Source organism: Eschrichtius robustus, chromosome 10 (assembly GCF_028021215.1).
Source record: "Eschrichtius robustus isolate mEscRob2 chromosome 10, mEscRob2.pri, whole genome shotgun sequence".
NCBI classification, from domain to species: Eukaryota; Metazoa; Chordata; class Mammalia; order Artiodactyla; family Eschrichtiidae; genus Eschrichtius; species Eschrichtius robustus.
This window is the reverse complement of record NC_090833.1, coordinates 49,835,926-49,857,074: the sequence shown is the minus strand read 5'-3', so window position 1 is coordinate 49,857,074 and position 21,149 is coordinate 49,835,926. Positions and strand designations below refer to the sequence as shown.

General features: G+C 36.1%; 1 protein-coding gene across 2 annotated transcripts in view; it reads right to left on the bottom strand.

The window, feature by feature from the left end:
• PTAR1 (protein prenyltransferase alpha subunit repeat containing 1) overlaps window positions 1-21,149 on the bottom strand; it is a 41,476-nt gene that overhangs the window by 16,327 nt on the left and 4,000 nt on the right. For both annotated transcript variants that reach the window (XM_068552559.1, XM_068552560.1), the window contains exons 2-3: window positions 14,917-15,086; window positions 3,764-3,830 (exon numbers count right to left, since the gene is read on the bottom strand). In XM_068552559.1, the coding sequence (XP_068408660.1) occupies window positions 3,764-3,830; window positions 14,917-15,086 (237 nt within the window). The remainder of the gene's footprint in view (window positions 1-3,763; window positions 3,831-14,916; window positions 15,087-21,149) is intronic.

Here is a 21,149-nt window from a genome sequence, read left to right as displayed (position 1 = left end):
AAGCAAAAAAAAAAAAAGTACCAGTCATTTTTTTCCTAGAACCAGCTGGGTTTTTAAACTATATGCATCACATACTGTAATCACAGATCAGCTCAAAAACTTATTCTTGCCCTTGTTTTTCTTCCTAAGACTGCGACACCTATAAAGTGAACTACTGATATGTTACAACATCTTTTAGCAGTTTATAAAATACAGCCAAAGATCATTCAGTGATTCCCCAAGTTACTGCAGAAGAAATGTACCAACAATTAAACATAAAATGTTGAGTATTTGATTTGTGAGAACTTACAGGGTTAGATCAGTTTACTTCCAAAGTTGTTAGTTTTTTGCTGAAAATGTACTCATGATTCTATGTCTTTATATGTCAATCTTACCAATACAAATTAAAATTTACTAGAACACGTATCTACAACGGGTTTCTTAAAAATCAAGATTTCCTTTCTACTCATCTAGCACAAAACTTACTAAATCATCTTACTAGAACAGCTTCAAGATTAACTGCTATTAACATCATTAAGTCAGATTCATGGAGCAATTTCCCTTCATAAGACCAAACCACACACAATCAAAACACTGTTTCAACAGGATCATTAAAAAAAAAATCACCTAATTCAGATCTTTTATTTCACAGATATGGAAACTGAAACTCCTGAGAAGTTAAAGGTCTTGTCCAAAGTCAACTGCTAGTTAATTGATGAAACAGGACTAAGATCCATCTTTATAAAACCTTAAGAACTAGGTTTTCTCTTCACCACTAAACTGCCGTATAGAATATACAATGAATTATATGTGTTTGTGTATATACATTATGCTAGTAAGAATCTTTTTTTGTGGGAGGATTTTAAATTCCTCTGTAATGATGAGGAATCTGTGAACATAAATAAAAATGGTACTCCCACTTCTCTATTACACTCATTTCTTTTTCACTGAATTTAATTATTTTCAGTGCCCAGTCTGCAAACTGAGTATCTATTGTATACCAGGCACTAAAGTGTTAGAGGCTAGGGAAACAAGGGAAAAAAAAAACATGGTCTCTACCCTTAAGAAAGCGCTCAGTTTTAAGTTTATAGTACCTTCCTAAAAGTCTCCTTTGTTGATTCTTCCTCATCTTGCAAACTCTAGAACAGCGCTGTCCAATAGAAATATAATGTGAGTCAAACATGTGAGCCATATATGTAATTAAAAATTTTCTAACAGCTACATTAAAAACAAGTATAAAGTAATATTGTATTTAATTAATATACCCAAAATATAATTTCAACATGTAATCAATATAAAAATTACTAATAAGAAAGATATTTTACTTTTGGGGGTACTTAGTCTTCAAAATCTGATGTGTAGTTTACACTTACAGCATATCTCAATGGAGACTAGTCATATCTCAAGGGCTCAATAGCCACTTGTGGCTAGTGGCTACTATATTGAACTGTGCAGCTCTAGAAACCTGTAGCGTCCCAGTGCTTAGTCTTTGGACTGGTTCTCTTCTAATATCTATACCCACTACTTTGGGTATCTCAAACAATCTCATGGCTTTAAATACCATACATTTTCCAGTGATTCCCAGATTATATATGGCCTAGAACTCTCGCCTGAACTTTAGATTCATACACAACTACTTGGACACAAGCCTAACATGTCCCAAACTGAACTCTTGACTTCCAACCAGCACCTGCCCCCTCACGCACTTAAATCTGCTCCTCTTCCAGACATCCCCATTTCAGTAAACAGCAACTCCAACCTTTCAGTTGCTCAGGCCAAAAACCAGAGTCAATCTTGACCTTCTTCATTCTCTCACATCCAACTTATCATCTGTGTCTTTAAAATTAGTTTATTAAATACAGTCAAAGCTTACATAGTTTATAAAATACAGTGAGAATCTTACCTGCTTCACACCACTTCTAGTGCTGAGCTTTATCTACCTCAGTCACCATCATCACTCACCTAAATTATTGCAACCACTTCTTAACTTCCTAACTGCTCCCTGCACTCCTACAGTCTACTTTCCACACAGGAACCAGAGTTTTAAAACATAAGATATTGTCCCTCCTAACCTTGAAAACCTTCAATGACTTTCTATCTCACCCCAAGTAAAAGTCAAAATTTCTACAGCAGCTTATGAAGATCTACAAAGCCCAGTGAGATCTGGCCCATCACTCTCTGGCCTCATCTCCTGTTACTCTCTCCCTCATTCATGCTACTCCAGCTACCCTGGCTTCCTTGCTGTTCCAGAATAACCAGGAACATTCAGTCATGACTGAGGGCTTTTCCACTTGCTGTTCTCTCTACGTGGAATGTTCTTAGTCCAAAACTGACAGAGATTGATCCCTGGCTTCATGGCAGTCTTTGCTCAAATGTCCCCTATTAAAACTGCAATACCGTTCCTTCCATTCTCTTACTGGTCTTCCCTACCTTCCTTTCCCATTTCTCCATAGTATTAACCAACACTTGATCTACCATATATTTCACTTATTAATGTCCTTATTGCTTTTCTTCCTCTACTAGAATAAAAGTTCCATAAGGACAGAGATTTTTGTTTGTTTTGCTCATGGTTCTATTCCCAGTGCCTAGGACGTAGCATAGAGTATATAGTTAATCAATAAATATTTGATGAATGAATGAACAAATGTTGTCAAGTATTGTTTGGGTTAAATGAGATAACATATAAAGTTGTAGTATGGTCCCTGGAATACAGTAGTCACTCTTAAACATTAGTCTACTCCCTAACCACTGTGGAGCTTTCCATGAAAGAAAATCAGAATTCTAAAATTTGTAAATTTTTAAAGCATTCTATCTCATTCTATCCTTTCTCACTCTTTAAATATATGATCATTATCAGTCAAAAGACAATTTTAAAAAAATAATAGAGGTTACCTAAATTTAATAAAACTAGTAGTTACAAACATAAAATTCAGTGGGTATTATAAAACACTAACATGGAATTAAAATTCACAGAAAATTAAAGTATTGTTTAAGTCATCTTTAAATATAAAGAGCTATAATCTATGGCTCTTTTCGATAGGAAATTTTAAATGAATTTACAATGTTCAACAGGACTTCACTTTTTTTTTTTTTTGACTTCACTTTTATTTATCTACAATTTGTATCCTGCTTTCCTCCAGGAAAATTTGTGTTAGTTTAAAGAACCACCAATTTTTAAAAACCATACATACTGTTTAAATGAAAATTTAAAAAAATGAACCTGGCTTGAATTTTAATATTTCTGTAAAGTATTCTGTGTTTAAAGCTACAACAATCAGAATTAAAAGAACTTAAGATACTAATAAAATGTGGTCCTTCTCCAAAATACTGAGCGCCAGAGACTTCAAATGATTTGCCCACAGAGGTCACAATGTGACTAAAGTAACAGTTTGTGACCTTGAATGCTCACTTGTACACTTTCTATTGCACTGCAGTGCTTCTCAAATATACTAACCAACACTTTACAATACAACCAATTATGCTGATTCCTTCCACCCCCCTAAAAAAGGAAGGAAGATAAAAGCATGTATCAAATGGTATACTGTAATTCAACATGAAAATTTATATTTCAGGCAAGAAGTTTAGGGAGAACAGACATAAACATGCAAAAAGGGGCAAAGTGTATATTAGAATTGTCATGGAGATATTATAAAGAAGAAATAAGTTTAAGATGCCATGAATATGTGATTTATATTTCACTTTTCAAAAAGCTAACAATTCATGAGGCTTATATGTCTTCAGAAATTTGGGCAATGTCATTTTATCACTGATGAGAATGACGTACCTCACGTTCCACGCAGTGGTAAAGTCTGGATTTAGAAGTAGCAGGGTGCATGTGACATCTATCAGTTCTAAAATAAAGAGAAGTCATATTAAAAACAAATAGTCCTACCCTTGAAGGTGTGGCTTCTCTTTCTTTTAAGGTCCTATTTTATATATATATATCACATTATACTTATATCTCATATCATAGTAATTTTAATGATAACCTTGTTCTAAGCTGTCAGAGACACAAAGATTATCCTCAGATACAAAGACATGAAGATTTTCTTCTACTTATGATAAGTATAACTTTTTAAAAGTTGACACTGAAACCACTTTACGTCTATAAAGAATAATCAAACTAACCTATTCATTCTTTTAGTAGTTTTTGGCACAAAAAAAGAAACACAATTTCTATACCACTATTCATTTAATTTCACAAATATTTCAAGAACTGACTATGTGCAAATTTTCAAAAAGAAAATCACATATAATCCAACTTAGTTAACAATTCATTTACATTCCCCTGCAAAGATTATTCTTTCTTACACACATTTTTACAGTTATAGCAATGATAAACGCACAATTTTGTTCTGTTTTTCACTCAACATTATTACATATGCATTCTCCTATATTGCTACAGTATGCATTTTTAACAACTGCATAACAATCCTTTAGTTTAATATATTATCATTTACCTTATTCTTTAGGCTGTTTCCTGTTTTGTTTTTACTGTTATGGATAATACTACTACAAACATTTTTAAGCATACTTTTTGTCTCATAGATTATTTTCTTTGGATATTTTTCCAGGAGTAGAACTACTATGTCAAACAATACAAATATATCAGTATGGCTCCTACTAAGCACTTCCAAATTGTTCTCCAAATGGACTGTATCTATTTACATCACCAAGAGTAACGTGAGTGTACTTACGTCCCTGTAACTTTGACCTATGTAAGTATATTTTTAAAAATGAATGTGGCAGATAAAAAAATTGTACTTTATTTGTTTTAATTTACATCTTTAATTACAATTATTAATACAAACATTTTTTGATTTTGTTTACTATTTTCTATTTTCATTGTATAGTCTATTCATATTCATTAGCTATGTATCTATCATGGTCTTGAATAAGCTCCATAAGCCTATATTTAATAAAACAAAGTCAGTAATATTTAGACATATCGTCTTCATTTTATTAAAACTGAAAAAAAGAATTTTAGGATTAAGATGATCATCCTAGGGCATAATACTAAATTACAGTAACCTCTACCAAGCTCATATTAAATGCTAAGTAAATAAAATAATAAAAACTGTTATAATAATTTAGCATTATTATATATCAGGCACATTATTATTTTATTTACATTATTTCATTGAATTCTCACAATCATAATCCAAGATATTTGGAAATGGACATCTAGAGAGTTTAAGGAATTTGCCCAGAGTCACCCAATTAGTATATGCAATGACAGCGTCTGACTGCTTTTAATAACTCAATTATACTGCAATTGAAATGTCTGTCCACAATAAATAATTGGGACATTCTCTGTTTAAGTAAAAGATAAACTTTTAAAAATCTAAGAGTAAATACACATAAGTGAATCCCTATAGTCATCTTAAAATATTTTAGTGAACACGAAAATCAATTATTCAATTCTCAACCATCTCAATAAGAGATTAACATTTATTGTGAGCCTATGATTTCATTACTACCGAATATATTATAACATTTGATAAATGAGCAACAAAAGGTAGGATTAGCACACATTTATTTTTGAACTTTATCTTCCTCATTACAAGCATCATGAAATGTCTATATTACAAACATACTATATAATATCGATGTATATATTATATAATGTCAATATGTCTATAAAGAACAATCTAATAAACCTCTTCCTTCTTTTACTTTTAGTAGTTTTTGGCACTAATTTAACATTTACCAGGGAAATTAAATACAATTTTCTATACCATTATTCCTTTAATTCCAAAATATACCAAGTACTGACTATGTGCAGAGATTAAACTGGGCCCACAGGACTGAGAGAATGGATATTATGAGAAATGCAAGACCTCATCTTGCCTTCTAGAAGGTTAACCTTTAGTTGGAGAGAATATGTAAACAATTATAAGGCAAACTAAAATAATTGCGAAGTAGAAACATATACCACATTTTGGGGACCACCAAAGCAGCTGCAATTAATTCTTACTGGAGTACCCAGGGAAGACTATAAAGGAGTAAGACAGTAAAGGGCACTACAGACTGTGGAAAAAAGTATGAGCAAAGGTAAAGAGGCAGGGAACTTCACACACAGTATGCTCTCAAAAGATTATGGGTACCCTGCGCGTGACTAAAGCTGAGGGTGCTGGAGAAATGTACCTGGAAAACAGAATCTGGTCCCCATGTCCTTGTCAGCCTGGCTTTCCATTACTTTGCCTTCATGTGCTACATTCCACCTGAACCAAACACCCCCCATTCCCTAAACATACTGCCCATCTGTCTACAACTCAGATTTACCTGCTTCCTATTCTCTCTGCCAGAAATGTCCTCCTATCCCTGAAGTTAAAAGAAAAAAAAAAAGCATCTTTCTCTATAAAGGCCTTCCTGACCTACATGGTTGAAAGCAATCTTTCATCTCTATGTTCTGTGTATATCTTACTTTGTTACTGAACTTATATAAATATTACCCTCTTGATGAGACTGTATATTTTTTGGATGCAGGTCCTCTCTAATACACCTTCAAATTAGCCATTCATTCATCAAAGATGAAAAAAATATGGCCTCTGCCCAAAAGAAATTCCAAGTCTGCCCACATCACAGAGAAGTAGTAAGAGCACAGGCCTTAAAGCCATTCTGCCTGGGTTCAAATCTCAACTTCTCCACTTACTGCCTACATAACTTAATGTCTTTGAACTTCAGTTTCCTTACCTATGAAATGGGGATCATAACATCAACCTTAGTGTTGTAAGCAATGAGATTCATCCCATTTCTCCATAGCTGTTTGAAACACAGTTTGACTCAATAAATACTTGTTCGACTAAACACCATTACTACTTATCAAGAAATGAATATTCTCAACATCAATTAATCAAAGAAGTCAGAAAAACTGAGGCAGTTGTTCTTATAGCGAAGCTGTCTAAATTTCTACTTGTGTAATAAACAATAACAAAAAACCACTTAGTTATTAAATGGCTGTATGAAAATGTGCATGATGGGAAGGCCTCTGGAATTTTTTTTTTTAAGTCCACAATTTTTCAAAATCCATTACACTTCCCAGATAATGAGATAAACTGGTATTTAGTTTCTTGGACTCTCCCTTTCTGCATTAAAAAAAATGTGTATTTGACCAATCATAGTTGCTATTTGTTTGTACTTCTAATGCAACTCTCCTTCCCCACCCATAAATGAAGAGGAGTTCATCCTCCACAAGATACTTCTGTATAGCAGCACAAGGCAAAAGCTAACACAGAAAATACCTAAGTCCCCACTTTTCATTTTGTGGATGTGTGAAGAGCACTTCTTTTACTGGAGGGTCTCCCCCTAGCAGGGCAACAGCAGCTGTTGGGTTCAGAGCCCAGCTCTAGTACTGACTGGAAAGTTCCGAGGCACATCAATCTTTCTGTGCCTTAGTGTCCTCCTCATATGTAAAACTGAGCTAATAATAGTACTACCTCATGGGGGTATTAAATGATTCATACCCATGAAGTGTTAGGACAATACCTGACACACAGCAAGCACTCAGTGATAACTCCTTTTACAAAGCCTGTATCTCCTAGCCCAGTTATAAATGATACTGGGATTGGATGCCACCAGAGGGAGGAAAAGAATCTCTTGAGCTGGCTGAGCAGCGACTGCTGAGTGGAGGGAGCCTTCTCAAATCCCCCCTGTTCTCTAAACATACTTATTCTCTAAACACACTTAAAACTTATCAACAGCCTTGGCCAACCACCAGTAATGCCTAGTAACACATACAGTCACATGCCCTTCCCCTTTCCTCTTTGATAAACTGCTAACTCTTCCTGATTCAGGACTTAAGTTCAGATGGGACCTCCTTTAAGAAGCATTCCAGTCAGATCCAAGAGGTGGGGGTGAAGTAGAACACCAGAAATGGAAAAGGGCCAATGAAGTAGAAGTAACTAGGTTATAAATATTGGACATGATTAAAGAATCCTTACTGAATTATATATATTTTTCTGCTCCTCTTCTTCACTGGCTCTGGATAAATGAGAGAAAGGAAACTAGTGTGTCTTGAGAGTCAATGACATGCCAGTCTCTATGCTGGGTGCTTTACGTACACTAATTCATGTGATCCTCACGACAACCCTCTGAGACCTCTGAGAATTCTCTTCTTTTGGTGTGGAAATAGGAAAAGGTTAAGTAATTTGCCTAAAATCACTGCTAAATGACTTCAGTGTGCTGATAAATTGAGTCTAAATCCAGGTCTGTTTTTCTTGCAAAGAAGATGCTCTTTCCAACCTAGCACACTGTCTACAATTACTTTGCTGTCTTCAAGTGAGGGTTGAACCAAAGAGCTAAAGATAAACATGTATAATCAACAGTTGACTATTTCACTCTCTCCATCTCATCAACTATATACCATTTCTTTGCAGTTTTACCAAGATGTGAGCTATTGATATCCCTATAGTCTCTTGAAATTAAACAGATCTCTCTCCAAACACCACAACATATACCAGCAAATAACCATTCCTTTGTTACACACACTCCAATATATGACTAGCTCATCATCACATCACAAGGAGAAAATGAATCAGGGCACATTACACACAGGAAAAAAAGTACCTAAATTTCAGCTGTAACAAGGAGAACATCTAAGGATGTTACAGAAAAGTCAGAGAAAGACCAATATGCTTTCTTGGCTTCAATGCATTCTAGAAATGGCCCAAGGTGAGCAGTCACCTGGTATTGGACACTGGGTTTGACAACTGTCTCTAACAGAGATATGTTTTCATGCATCTAAAAATAAATCCAAGGTCAACTTGGATTAATTAATCTCTTCCTCTAAAATACATTCAGGTTACCACAACAAGAGAGGCTTGAGGTGAGGCTAGTGGTAAATACCAGAAAGGTCCTGTTTATTACAGAATACAGTCACTGAATCAATAGCCAGACTAAGCTAAAACCTCTTGCTTACCAAACTCGTTACTTATTTGACAAATGTCTATTGAATACATAAAAGTGCTGAGTAAATAAAGACAAGCTATAACCCCTCTTTCTAACAAACCCACAATTTGGCTGGGATAAACACTGTTTAAATAATCAACTACAATAAAGTGTGGTAAGTTCTACTATGCATGCAGTATGAATAAGGACTCCCACAGGAGTGCAGAGGAATAATTGTTGCTTCCTGGAGCAGTCAAGAGGATTCACATGTGTGTGTGTTGGCAAACACAACAATAATGACAACATTATACCTGAACCTGACCTCAGCAAAGGCATGGAATTAAGGCAGTAGTACACAGCAAAGTCCAAGAATGGAACAGTGTTTGTTGTGGCTGGAATGTACATCAAACAGCTGCAAACTCAAATGCTTCCAGGGTTCAAATAAATGGCAAAAAAGAGGCAAAGCAAACCTGGTAAGTAGCAAATGACACTGCCTCAGTGTCTGAAGGACATGAGGAGGTTGCAGTCAACTGGAATAGGCTTGCCTAGTCAAGAAAAGCAGAGGCTATGATCCTCAGCCAATTGCTGCTGTGCAGAAACGGATGCATCCAAGGCTTCTGATTTTTCAAGTGAAGGCAGAAATCCATATTTCCATCCTAATTTTAGAAGTTCATCCTGATTTGAAATGTTTATCCAACAACAAAGTTGTTTTAAAAACAATTTTAAAAACATTATACAAGCCAAAATGAAATAAACATGTGGGCTGGCTTCAGCCTGGGGGCTGAGAGTCTACAACCTCTGATGCTGAATATAAAGTAGAGGAAAAAGCTGGTAATGCAGCCTGGGGACAGATGGTGAAGGCCCTTGAATACCATGCCAAGGATAATGACTCTACCTTGTCCCTCTAAGCATCATGAAACAAGAAGATATATATTTCAGAAAAGCATCTTTCAAACTGTGTTTCTAAGAAGTGTTGTTTGAAACGACTGACTAGTGGCATGACGGACATGGATTACAGAAAGAGGCTGAAAATGGGGTAGACCAACTATGAGGTAATGATATTTGTCCAGATGAGAAATAATTAGTGAAGAGATAAGAGAGAGCTCAGTGATGGACTGAGAGCAAGCATTGTGAGAAAGAGGGAAGAACAACAACAACAAAAAGATGGAAGGGCTGACTTGGAGATAGAGTGTGGGACAGAGCACTACTCAGTCAGGACTCCAATGCTATGGACTTCTCTCTTGCTTTTTGTTTCTGCCATGGATTTTTCATAAATCAGAATTACAGTATCACCCCTCTCCCAAACCAAATATGGCTATTACTGCAGCACACTTTTAAAAAATATTAGTTTCTCTCTAAGTAATTAAACAGGGAGGCTGTGATGGCTACTTTTGGTTAAACTATGGTTAAACTTGACTGGCTACAGGGTGCACAGATTAAACATTACTAAACATGATTTGAGTCTATTAGTGAGGGTGTTTTCAGATGAGATTAACATTTGAATCTGCAGACTCAGTAGACTGCCCTCCCCAATGTGGGTGAACATCAATCTGTTGAGGACCTGAATAGAACAAAAGGAGGAAAACAGGAGAATTTACCCCTGTTTTGCTTCCTCTGTCTGCTTGAGTTGGGACACCTCATCTTATCTTCTCCAGCTTTCAGACTGGGATTTAAACCACTGGCTCCCCTGCTTCTGAATCCTTCAGACTCAAACTGAATTAAATCACCGGCTTTTCCGGGTCCCCAGCTTGCAGAAAGCAGATTGTGGGACTTCTCAGCCTCCATAATCATGTGAGCCAATTCATCATAATGAATCTCGTTTTATGTATATATATACATAAAATCTCTATTGGTTGTTGCTATGGAGAACCCTGACTAATACAGATGATTTTCAAACATCTAAGGAATTCAGCACACTAATGAGAGCATGAATTCAGTTTGGTTAAAAAGAAAAAAATATATCCCCAGAATAAAGGTCACCTGCAGTTACAGAATACATTCTTAAGGGAATGCCTAGGATTTTGGCATGATCAATCACAAAGACACCGGCATTTCTGAAATTGTTCTTAAACTGCCAGCTTTCTTCACTTGGCTCTTGTATGTATATTTTCTACAAAAACAATTTTAAAAGTATAGCATTTTCATGAAATAGCTGCTTTTTCCTAATACTTTTAACTTTCTTTCCTTAGCAAAATTCACCACTGTGTTCTTCAGTTCACAAGTTTAGCAGAACACTCTTATGTTAGTCTGCATTTTCAGGTATCTTTTTTTGTCAAATCAGAAACTCACTTCCATATTTTTACCAATAATACAATATACAACCTGAGTAATATATGACACTGCATTGAACTATACTGTTGCTGCCCCCCAAAAGTGAAAGTGAAAACTACTTCCATGAAGACATAGGTTAAGATAAAATCAAGTTGCTTCTGTACACACGCACAGTTGCATCAGAATTCAAACCTTAGATGTCAGCAATTCATGTGAGTGAGCTTAACCATTTGATCTTCTGCCTGGGTTCTCCTGGGTCTATCAAGATAAAACTACATGATGAGGAGATTTAGTAAAGCCTACAGTGCACTGCCCAGAAAGACAAGAAACAGGGAAATGGAGAGAAGAACTTGGAAGACTACAGGAAGAAGGCGGGTTGGGCTAGCATACATGAATGGGCAAAAGCTAATGATCTGAAACGACAGCCTTTGACACTTTCAAATTCATACTGTTTCTTCTCTACAAGAGCATCATTTGTCTCCCCCTGCAGAGTTAGTTATGTATTGGCTCAATTATACATTTCTGTGTGCCAGAACATACACAATATAGCTCTGTTAGGCAAAAAAATAACTTGATGGATTCACATGGTGCTACTTTGTACCTTAATGTTGATGAAAACTACTACAGGGTAATGGAATGGAGAATGAAAGAGGGTCTAACAGATAAATGCCCTTAACTTTAAGTTTCTGCCTAAACTTATGCCTTTAAGTTTCTGCCACAAACTTAAGCTATGCCATAAACTTAGACATAGCCTTATAATTAAGAAATATATATATATCAGTGGACTAATTGAGTGAAACAGAAAATAGAAACTATTTCACATTAAATCTTCAAATCAGATTACCTTTTCTACTGGTCTAAACAGGGAAAAGTGTTATTAACCTATTATGACAGTATATTAAGGACAATGCCAAGAGGAACACAAGGAAATCGGTATGTCACCTTTGGCAACACTATTCTCCACGAAGAGATTGTTTCTCACTCAACTGTAAGCTTCCTGAGTAAAGGAAACAGGTATTATTCATCTTTTTATCCCCCACAGTACTTAGAACAGCTTCAGGTAGGAGTAAGCCCTTGGTAATGGCTACTGAACTTATAATTAAAATTCTCTAAGAAACAAAGTTCTTATTCAAAATTAGCTACCAGATATACTGAGCACTTTTGAAGGTACTGCTGTATGTGGGAAGGGGAAGGAGCTTTACAGAAACAGTCAAGAATATGGTCTTGTTTCCATTTCTCTAGGAGCTGGGTCAAAAAGGATCTTCCTGTGATTTATGTCATAGAGTGTTCTGCCTATATTTTCCTCTAAGAGTTTTATAGTGTCTGGCCTTACACTTAGGTCTTTAATCCATTTTGAGTTTATTTTTGTGTATGGTGTCAGGGAGTGTTCTAATTTCATACTTTTACATGTACCTGTCCAATTTTCCCAGCACCACTTATTAAAGAGGCTGTCTTTTCTCCACTGTATATGCTTGCCTCCTTTATCAAAGATAAGGTGACCATATGTGCGTGGGTTTATCTCTGGGCTTTCTATACTGTTCCATTGATCTATATTTCTATTTTTGTGCCAGTACCAAACTGTCTTGATTACTGTAGCTTTGTAATATAGTCTGAAGTCAGGGAGCCTGATTCCTCCAGCTCCATTTTTGTTCTCAAGATTGCTTTGGCTATTCGGGGTCTTTTGTGTCTCCATACAAATTGTGAAATTTTTTGTTCTAGTTCTGTGAAAAATGCCAGTGGTAGTTTGATAGGGATTGCATTGAATCTGTAGATTGCTTTGGGAAGTAGAGTCATTTTCACAAATAAGAACACAAATAAACAAATGGGACCTAATGAAACTTCAAAGCTTTTGCACAGCAAAGGAAACCATAAACAAGACCAAAAGACAACCCTCAGAATGGGAGAAAATATTTGCAAGTGAAGCAACTGACAAAGGATTAATCTCCAAGATTTACAAGCAGCTCATGCAGCTCAATAACAAAAAAACAAACAACCCAATCCAAAAATGGGCAGAAGACCTAAACAGACATTTCTCCAAAGAAGATATACAGATGGCCAACAGACACATGAAAGAATGCTCAACATCCTTAATCATTAGAGAAATGCAAATCAAAACTACAATGAGGTATCATCTCACACCGGTCAGAATGGCCATCATCAAAAAATCTAGAAACAATAAATGCTGGAGAGGGTGTGGAGAAAAGGGAACCCTCTTGCACTGTTGGTGGGAATGTAAATGGATACAGCCACTATGGAGAACAGTATGGAGGTTCCTTAAAAAACTAAAAATAGAACTACCATACGACCCAGCAATCCCACTACTGGGCATATACCCTGAGAAAACCATAATTCAAAAAGAGTCATGTACCACAATGTTCATTGCAGCTCTATTTACAATAGCCAGGACATGGAAGCAACCTAAGTGTCCATCATCACATGAATGGATAAAGAAGATGTGGCACATATATACAATGGAATATTACTCAGCCATAAAAAGAAATGAAATGGAGGTATTTGTAATGAGGTGGATGGAGTTAGAGTCTGTCATACAGAGTGAAGTAAGTCAGAAAGAGAAAAACAAACACCGTATGCTAACACATATATATGGAATCTAAGGAAAAAAAAAAAAAAAGGCCATGAAGAACCTAGTGGCAAGATGGGAATAAAGACACAGATCTACTAAAGAATGGACTTGAGGATATGGGGAGGGGGAGGGGTGAGATGTGACAGGATGAGAGAGTGTCATGGACATATATACACTACCAAATGTAAAGTAGATAGCTAGTGGGAAGCAGCCGCGTAGCACAGGGAGATCAGCACGGTGCTTTGTGACCGCCTGGGGGGGTGGGATGGGGAGGGTGGGAGGGAGGGAGATGAGGGAGGGAGGAGATATGGGAACGTGTGTATATCTGTAGCTGATTCACTTTGTTATAAAGCAGAAACTAACACACCATTGTGAAGCAATTATACTTCAATAAAGATGTTTAAAAAAAAAAAAAAAAAGAATATGGTCTTGGATGAGCACTCTCCAAAAAAGTGAGAACTCAGGTCTTACGTTTACCTAAAAAGTAAACTGAATTTGTGTACATGGAGGCTTAACATCACATACAGGGGGAAAACAAGGAAAAGACACCAGGTGGGATGAATAGGGATTGTCTGATGCAGCAAAGAACTACCTCAGAGAAGCAGAAAAAATGAAGAAATGGGATGGTTTTCTTTTGCTCATTTCAGCATAGGAACAGAAGAACACAGTGGGCCAGAGCTTACTTGGGAGTCAAAGTACAACCATCATAAACCACTGACCTGGTTCACAGTATAACTACCACCATCACACCTTGGTTACCTCATTTGGACTGCTACTAAATGAGTTCTATTGCTCATAACGTACTAAAGGATTAGAAACCAGAGAATCAGAGCTTGTAGGGACTAGAGTCCACTTCACAGATTTTCAAACTGTTTTTAGCCATAAGATGCTTTCTTCAAATATCTTACAAATGACCCCAATACATTAAAAAAAAAAAATCAGAATATCTGTTTGCAGTAGAGGGTCTGGCACCCTGCTTGAGGCACCTTCCACAGAATCATCATGGATGCAAAATTAGAAAACGAGTGATGAGTCCAAGCTCCTCACTTGACAGAGACGTTAAACGCCTGCCCAGGCAGTGAATGAAAAAGCCAGAACTAGAATCCAGGAATGGCAACATCAGAGAGGGTTCCTCCCACTATATTTCATGCTGCTTCTAAAAATCAAAGAAAGAGGATAGACTCCATACTTACCATCTTTGTTCAGCCATTGCTTTCTTGTTCTGTACAAAAGGAGTTTGTTGTGGACATACGGTAAAAGGAACTTGACACACCAGCTCTCCACGCCAAGTTTGTTTTCAACCAGGACTATGGGACTCCGATTATACCTAGCTTCAGGACATGGGATCAGGCCAATTTCATCTCTTAATATGTAAAACATAAAAAAGAATTAAAGATAAGAATACTAGCCTTTTCAAAAATTTTCATATCCTAGAGAATATTAAAAAACTGTACATTTTTCCCTTTCTTAAAAATATTTAGCTCACCACTGGATTGGTAGAAATAATAATCTTTTAAAAGTCTGCTAATACTGACAAGAGTATGGAAAAATTAGTACGTTGTACTCGCCATTACAGGAATGAAAACTGGTCTAATCTTTGAATAGAAATTTGAAAATGTCTGTCAATTTTTAAAGTACATATGCCCTTTGACCCAGTGATTCTACTGTTCAGAAATTATCCTGTGCCAAAATATATGAATTCATTGGATATTCATGGCAACAGTGCAACAATCTGGAAATACTCTGAATGTGTATCAAACAATATAAGACTGGTAAAATAAATGTGGTTCATCCATGTGATAGAGCTGAAAAAAAAATGAGGTAAATCTGCATATGCTGGTATGGAAAGGGTGCTAAGATACATAAAACAAAAAAAGCAAAATGCCAAACACAGTGTACAGCACAAAGCCCTTTGTATAATCTTTTTTTTTTTAAGGGCAAAGTCCTAGTCTTTTTCCTTTTCTTTTGGCTGTTCTGGGTCTTCATTGCGGTGCGTGGGCTCTTAGTTGTGGGCTTCTCTCTAGTTGTGGTGTGTGGGCTCTAGAGCGCATGGGTTTAGTTGTTTAGTTGCCCCGTACATGTGGGATCTTAGTTCCCCCACCAGGGATCGAACCCGCGTCCCCTGCATTGGAAGGCAGGTTCTTAACCACTGGACCACCAGGGAAGTCCCTGTGTAATCTTTTAAAAAGATATATAGATGCATTAAAAAATTTCTTGAAAGGATACCAGGAACCTTTTGGGAAGAGGATTTATTTTTATACAGTTTAAATTTTCTAGTTACTTGTACATATTATTTGTGATTTTAAAAATGTCAAAAATGTATTTATGCTTGCCTGTTAATAAATATATGTAGACCAGATTATTAATAAAATTATATTATCAGTGAGACTGTGGGCCATATTTTCTTTTCTTTTTTATAATTCTTTATACATTTCTAAAATAAAAAACATGCTAATATGTAAATACTGTTAAAACACAAAATACATTTCAGGATTTGACCATTTTCATCTGTGGTGGCTTCTATATCCCTTAATCCACCTCAACTTAAGTTGAAAATTTACATTACAGGCAAAAAATAGAACTACCATATGACCCAGCAATCCCACTACTAGGCATATATCCTGAAAAAACTGCAATTCAAAAAGATACATGTACCACAATGTTCAATGCAGCACTATTTACAATAGCCAGGACATGGAAGCAACCTAAATGTCCATCGACAGATGAATGGGTAAAGATGATGTGGTACATATATATAAGGAATATTACTCAGCCATAAAAAAGAATAAAATTGGGTCATTTGTAGAGATGTGGATGGACCTAGAGTCTGTCATACAGAGTGAAGTAAGTCAGAAAGAGAAAAACAAATATCGTATATTAACGCATATATGTGGAATCTAGAAAAAGGGTACAGATGAACCTATTTGCAGGGCAGAAATAGAAATGCAGACATAGAGAATGGACATGTGGACACAGTGGGGGAAGGGAAGGGTGGGATGAATTGGGAGATTAGGATTGACATATATACGCTACCATGTGTACCATAGATAGCTAGTGGGAACCTGCTGTATAGCACAGGGAGCTCAGCTCGGTGCTCTCTGATGACCTAGATGGGTGGGATGGGGGGTGGGGTGGGAGGGAGGTCCAAGAGGGAGGAGATATGGGGATATACGTATACATATAGCTGATTCACTTCGTTGTACAGCAGAAACTAACACAACATTGTAAAGCAACTATACTCCAATAAAAAAAAAAAAGAAAATTTACATTACAGGCAGAGATTTAATAAACAATATATAGGGCAGTTGACTTACACAGTAAATGAACCAGCAAACACAAAAATATTTTTGTAAAACCTGCACTCATTCCTTTCAACTATAAAGAACTTACAGTTCTTGTCTATGTGAAACATCCTTTCTCAAATAGTATGTTCTTCCATTAATTAATGAATAACTTACAAGAAACCTTTTAACAAGAGCAGTTGACATAAATATTTTTAGAGCGTCTAAGCAGATTTTTTTTAAATGTGTTTTTAAAAAACAGAATAAAGAACTGGTTTTCAGAGCTTGTGTGTGACAGCATCTATTATGCCCTTGGATTCCCCTGCCAAGACAGTATGTTGACTGACAAATGCAAAGAGGAAAACTGTTCAATTACAGGTTATAAGAAAAGCACTCTATCTGTTAGGCCACCATCACAAACTGGTGGGAGGCTGTGGAACTAAAATAAAGTCCGTCCTGGAAACTCTAAACTGGATAGCTCAGAAGTAACCTACTTGCTACTGATCACTTTATTAGTGACACAGGGATATATCAATACAAGAGGGTATTCTAGGGGTTGCAAGTCACTAACCATTCTTTTGAGCTGATTTAACTCCCAAGTAGACTTTGGGACCTAAGGCTTTTTGTCCCGACAACTGACTCAGTTGACTCGGGTGTTTTGATACACCATGCCAGTACTATCTAAACATTTCCTGAGTACTACAATGAATGGGATACTGTGTTAGGTTCTGAAAATGCAAAAATGAATAAAACAAGGTGGTCCCAGACTACACAAAGCTGATGGTTTTGCTGGGGAGTTGTGTCAATATCTATAATAAAATGTTAACACTTTGCCACTCTAGTAATATAAATGAAGTTCTTAGGAAGAATGGGGCAATGCTGAGAGAGCATCTGAGGCCAATGTCCAGTATTTCAAAATATATTTTTGTATTTGGTGATATGAAATCTAATCTAATCTAACACACTATTAGGACAACTAGCCACATCTAGATCTATAACTGACTAAATACATGTCTGAATGGCTGGTATTTTCTGGTGTTCAGGTATTACTATGTAAAACAGAATATTTTAAGAAAACTAGAATTATAGTTAAAAAATAATAAACTCAGTGTAATTATTTCAAGAAAGTCTGTTTTCTGAGATCTAACAACCACCTACAACACTACAAAGAACTGCAAAAGTCAACAATATGAATGTTAGAGTAACAAGAATAAAAGAATCCTAGCTTCTGAGTATAGTCCATTTTGGGGGGAGGACTTTTTACTTAAATTCACAATGTAAAAACCTGCCTTGCTCACTATTTACACCACACATAAAATGCCCAACTAATAATCTGGTACCTAAATGAAAGTACAGAACCATCTGCACAAATAAAAACACATTGCTTTAGTTGGCTATTATCCTTCCAAGAAATAATTTTAAAAAACAAGAATGCCTTGGATATAGCAGGTGCTCAATAACTGCTACTGCAACGCTGATTATCAGTGCACTTCAGTGATAATATTCAAATAGTTTTCAAAGAATATCACTTCTTGACTCTCCAGAAGAACATTACCTCTGATTTCCTTCTAATGCCGTGGGTCCAAATCCTAGCTTTGTCAATATGATATAGATATCTCTCTATCTCCTGCCACTTGGCCTCTGTAGACCTCAATTTCTTCATTTGTAAAATAGAGGAATTGCATTACATTTCTAAATAAGGGAAATGGGCTGCTAGGTCTCATCCAGCTTTCAAATTTTATGACTGAGAAACCCAAAAGCTATTCTCATGTAAAGAGAATGAAAATGGTCGTATCAGGGAATATAAAGCACTATGAAAAAAAAGAAACATTAAAAGAGAGGTAGGAGGATGTGAGACAAAAGCACTCAATCTTCTAAGGTCCAGGGTTCTAGTTAGTCTCCATTCTACCACTGATCAATGTGAATTTGACTAGGCACTTGCCATCAGTATCCTCATCTGAAATACAGGAATAACAATGCCTTCCCTGCCAGTTATGAAAAGCAAATAATACAATGTAAAGACTGTGGTAAGCTACAAAGTACCAGGCAGAGATGAAGTATATTACCATTAATTCAGTTAAGAGCCTGAGGTCAACCAGGAAAGTTCCTTGGTTAACAGATAATGGGAAGCTAAAGCAAAGAAAGTTAAGCCTTTGTCAAGTTATTTGACCCTAAGATACAGTGCTTTGCTGCTTCCTAAAAATATAACATGTACTTCATAAAGGTAGGTCAGTAAGATTCCAAATAACAGTGTGTTTGACTTCAGATTTCTCCTATGCCTAGTCCCTTAGGTCATAGCCCACTTTTTTTCAGACAATTTAGAACAGAATTCCAGAATCATTTTGAAACTGGAAGGGATTTCATTCCTCCAGTCTCTCATTTTGTCAGATGAAGGAACTGAGATCCACTGAGGTTAAGGTGATTACTCAAGGTCATAGTGCTAGTGGCTTAATTCAAAATCTGGATCTCCTACTATTTAGCCCCAAACCTTTGACACTACAGTGAAAATAAAGGCATCAGTGAAAGCAAGCAGGCTTTAGATTAACTCCTTTTAGAGTTCTAGCAAGATTTCTGGCTATTTAAATTCTAATTTCATACTCAAAGTTGGAAAATTCAGGGAAAAAAAACCTAAAAGTCATTTGTCATCCCTCTACCACCACTAATGTTGGGTATGCATCCTTTTTTTCTAAGTAGTTTACAAAAGTGGGATTATATTGGACATACTCTTCTATAATCCTTTTTTAAATTGTATTTATTTATTTATTTGGCCATGCCCCATGGCATGCAGGATCTTAGTTTCCCGACCAGGGATGGAACCCGTTTCCCCTGTGGTAGAAGCACGGAATCTTAATCACTGGACTGCCAGGGAAGCCCCTATAATTCTTTTTTTTTTTTTTATTTAACAATTCACATTAAACATTTTCTTATATAATTTTTGTATCGTTCATGGTTGCAATGAATGTGCTGTAAACATCAAATACATCTCCAGTTATTTCCTTATGAAATAGTCTCATAAGAGAAATTTCTGACTCTTTCACTACCACCACATTCCATTCTTTGTTCTTTTTAGGTTTCTGGCAATTTAGATTCCTGGTGCTTAACCAGGATACTCAAGTAAATATCTGCATTAACAAGGTCATGGGATTTTTACAAACATGAAAATTTGGGACAGCGATCAAGTTCCAGTCTTCTCAACGAGAAACCACAGTGCTCACTTTTTAGGTTACCTTCGAAGGCTGCTCCGAAGGAATAGCAACATGGAATGAACCTACATATTTACTTAAAAAGATCATCCACAGCATGGTATATCTCCCTTAGTGCTTCACTTCACAATGGGGATCCACTAACTTCCAGATGAAGTTCAAGGTTCGTACAGCACTGATACTGACCTTGTTCCTCATGTTTAGACAGCTTCTCTTGTCTGTACTTTTCAGAAACATCAGTCTAACTGGAGTAGGTCCACTTATTTACAAAAGTAATATTGACCAGCTTCCTGTCGGGGAGGTAAGGATGGTCCCCAAATACTAAAACTGAACCCTGTAATGTGGAAAGACTGAAGAGACAACAGCCCAAGATTCAGCAAATGGTACAAACCTTTTTAATCTAATAGTTATTTTTTTTTCCTTCAAACTGGAATTCTTTCCAGAATGACCAAAAAGTTAGAAAAGTATCTAAAAGAACTGACCCTTGCATATTGTTAACTAAAACTTTACTGGTGATTAAGATATTTCAGAGACCTCATAAGCTTTCTCAATTCTAAAGATTACTATCACTGAAATTATATTACTGACCCTATTTAGAAAACAGATACACAAATTACTATTGTTTACTGAGTGTTTATTATATGCAATGCTCTGTTTTAGGTTCTACATACACTATTTCATTTATTCCACACATTAATCTTATAAAGTAGGAATTTTAATTCCATTTTATAGATGAGGAAAGAGTCTCATCTGAGACTACTCAGCTAGTAAATAACAAGCCAAGGTTCAAATCCAGGACTGTGAGACTGCAAACCCAACTTTTACAACTATACTATTGTTCAAATAAATAGATAAAAATCAAGTGTAAGAAGTCAATTAATGATTCTACGCTTTCCTATTCTTCACTTCAACTTGCAGACGATGTGAAACTGCCTTTCATTA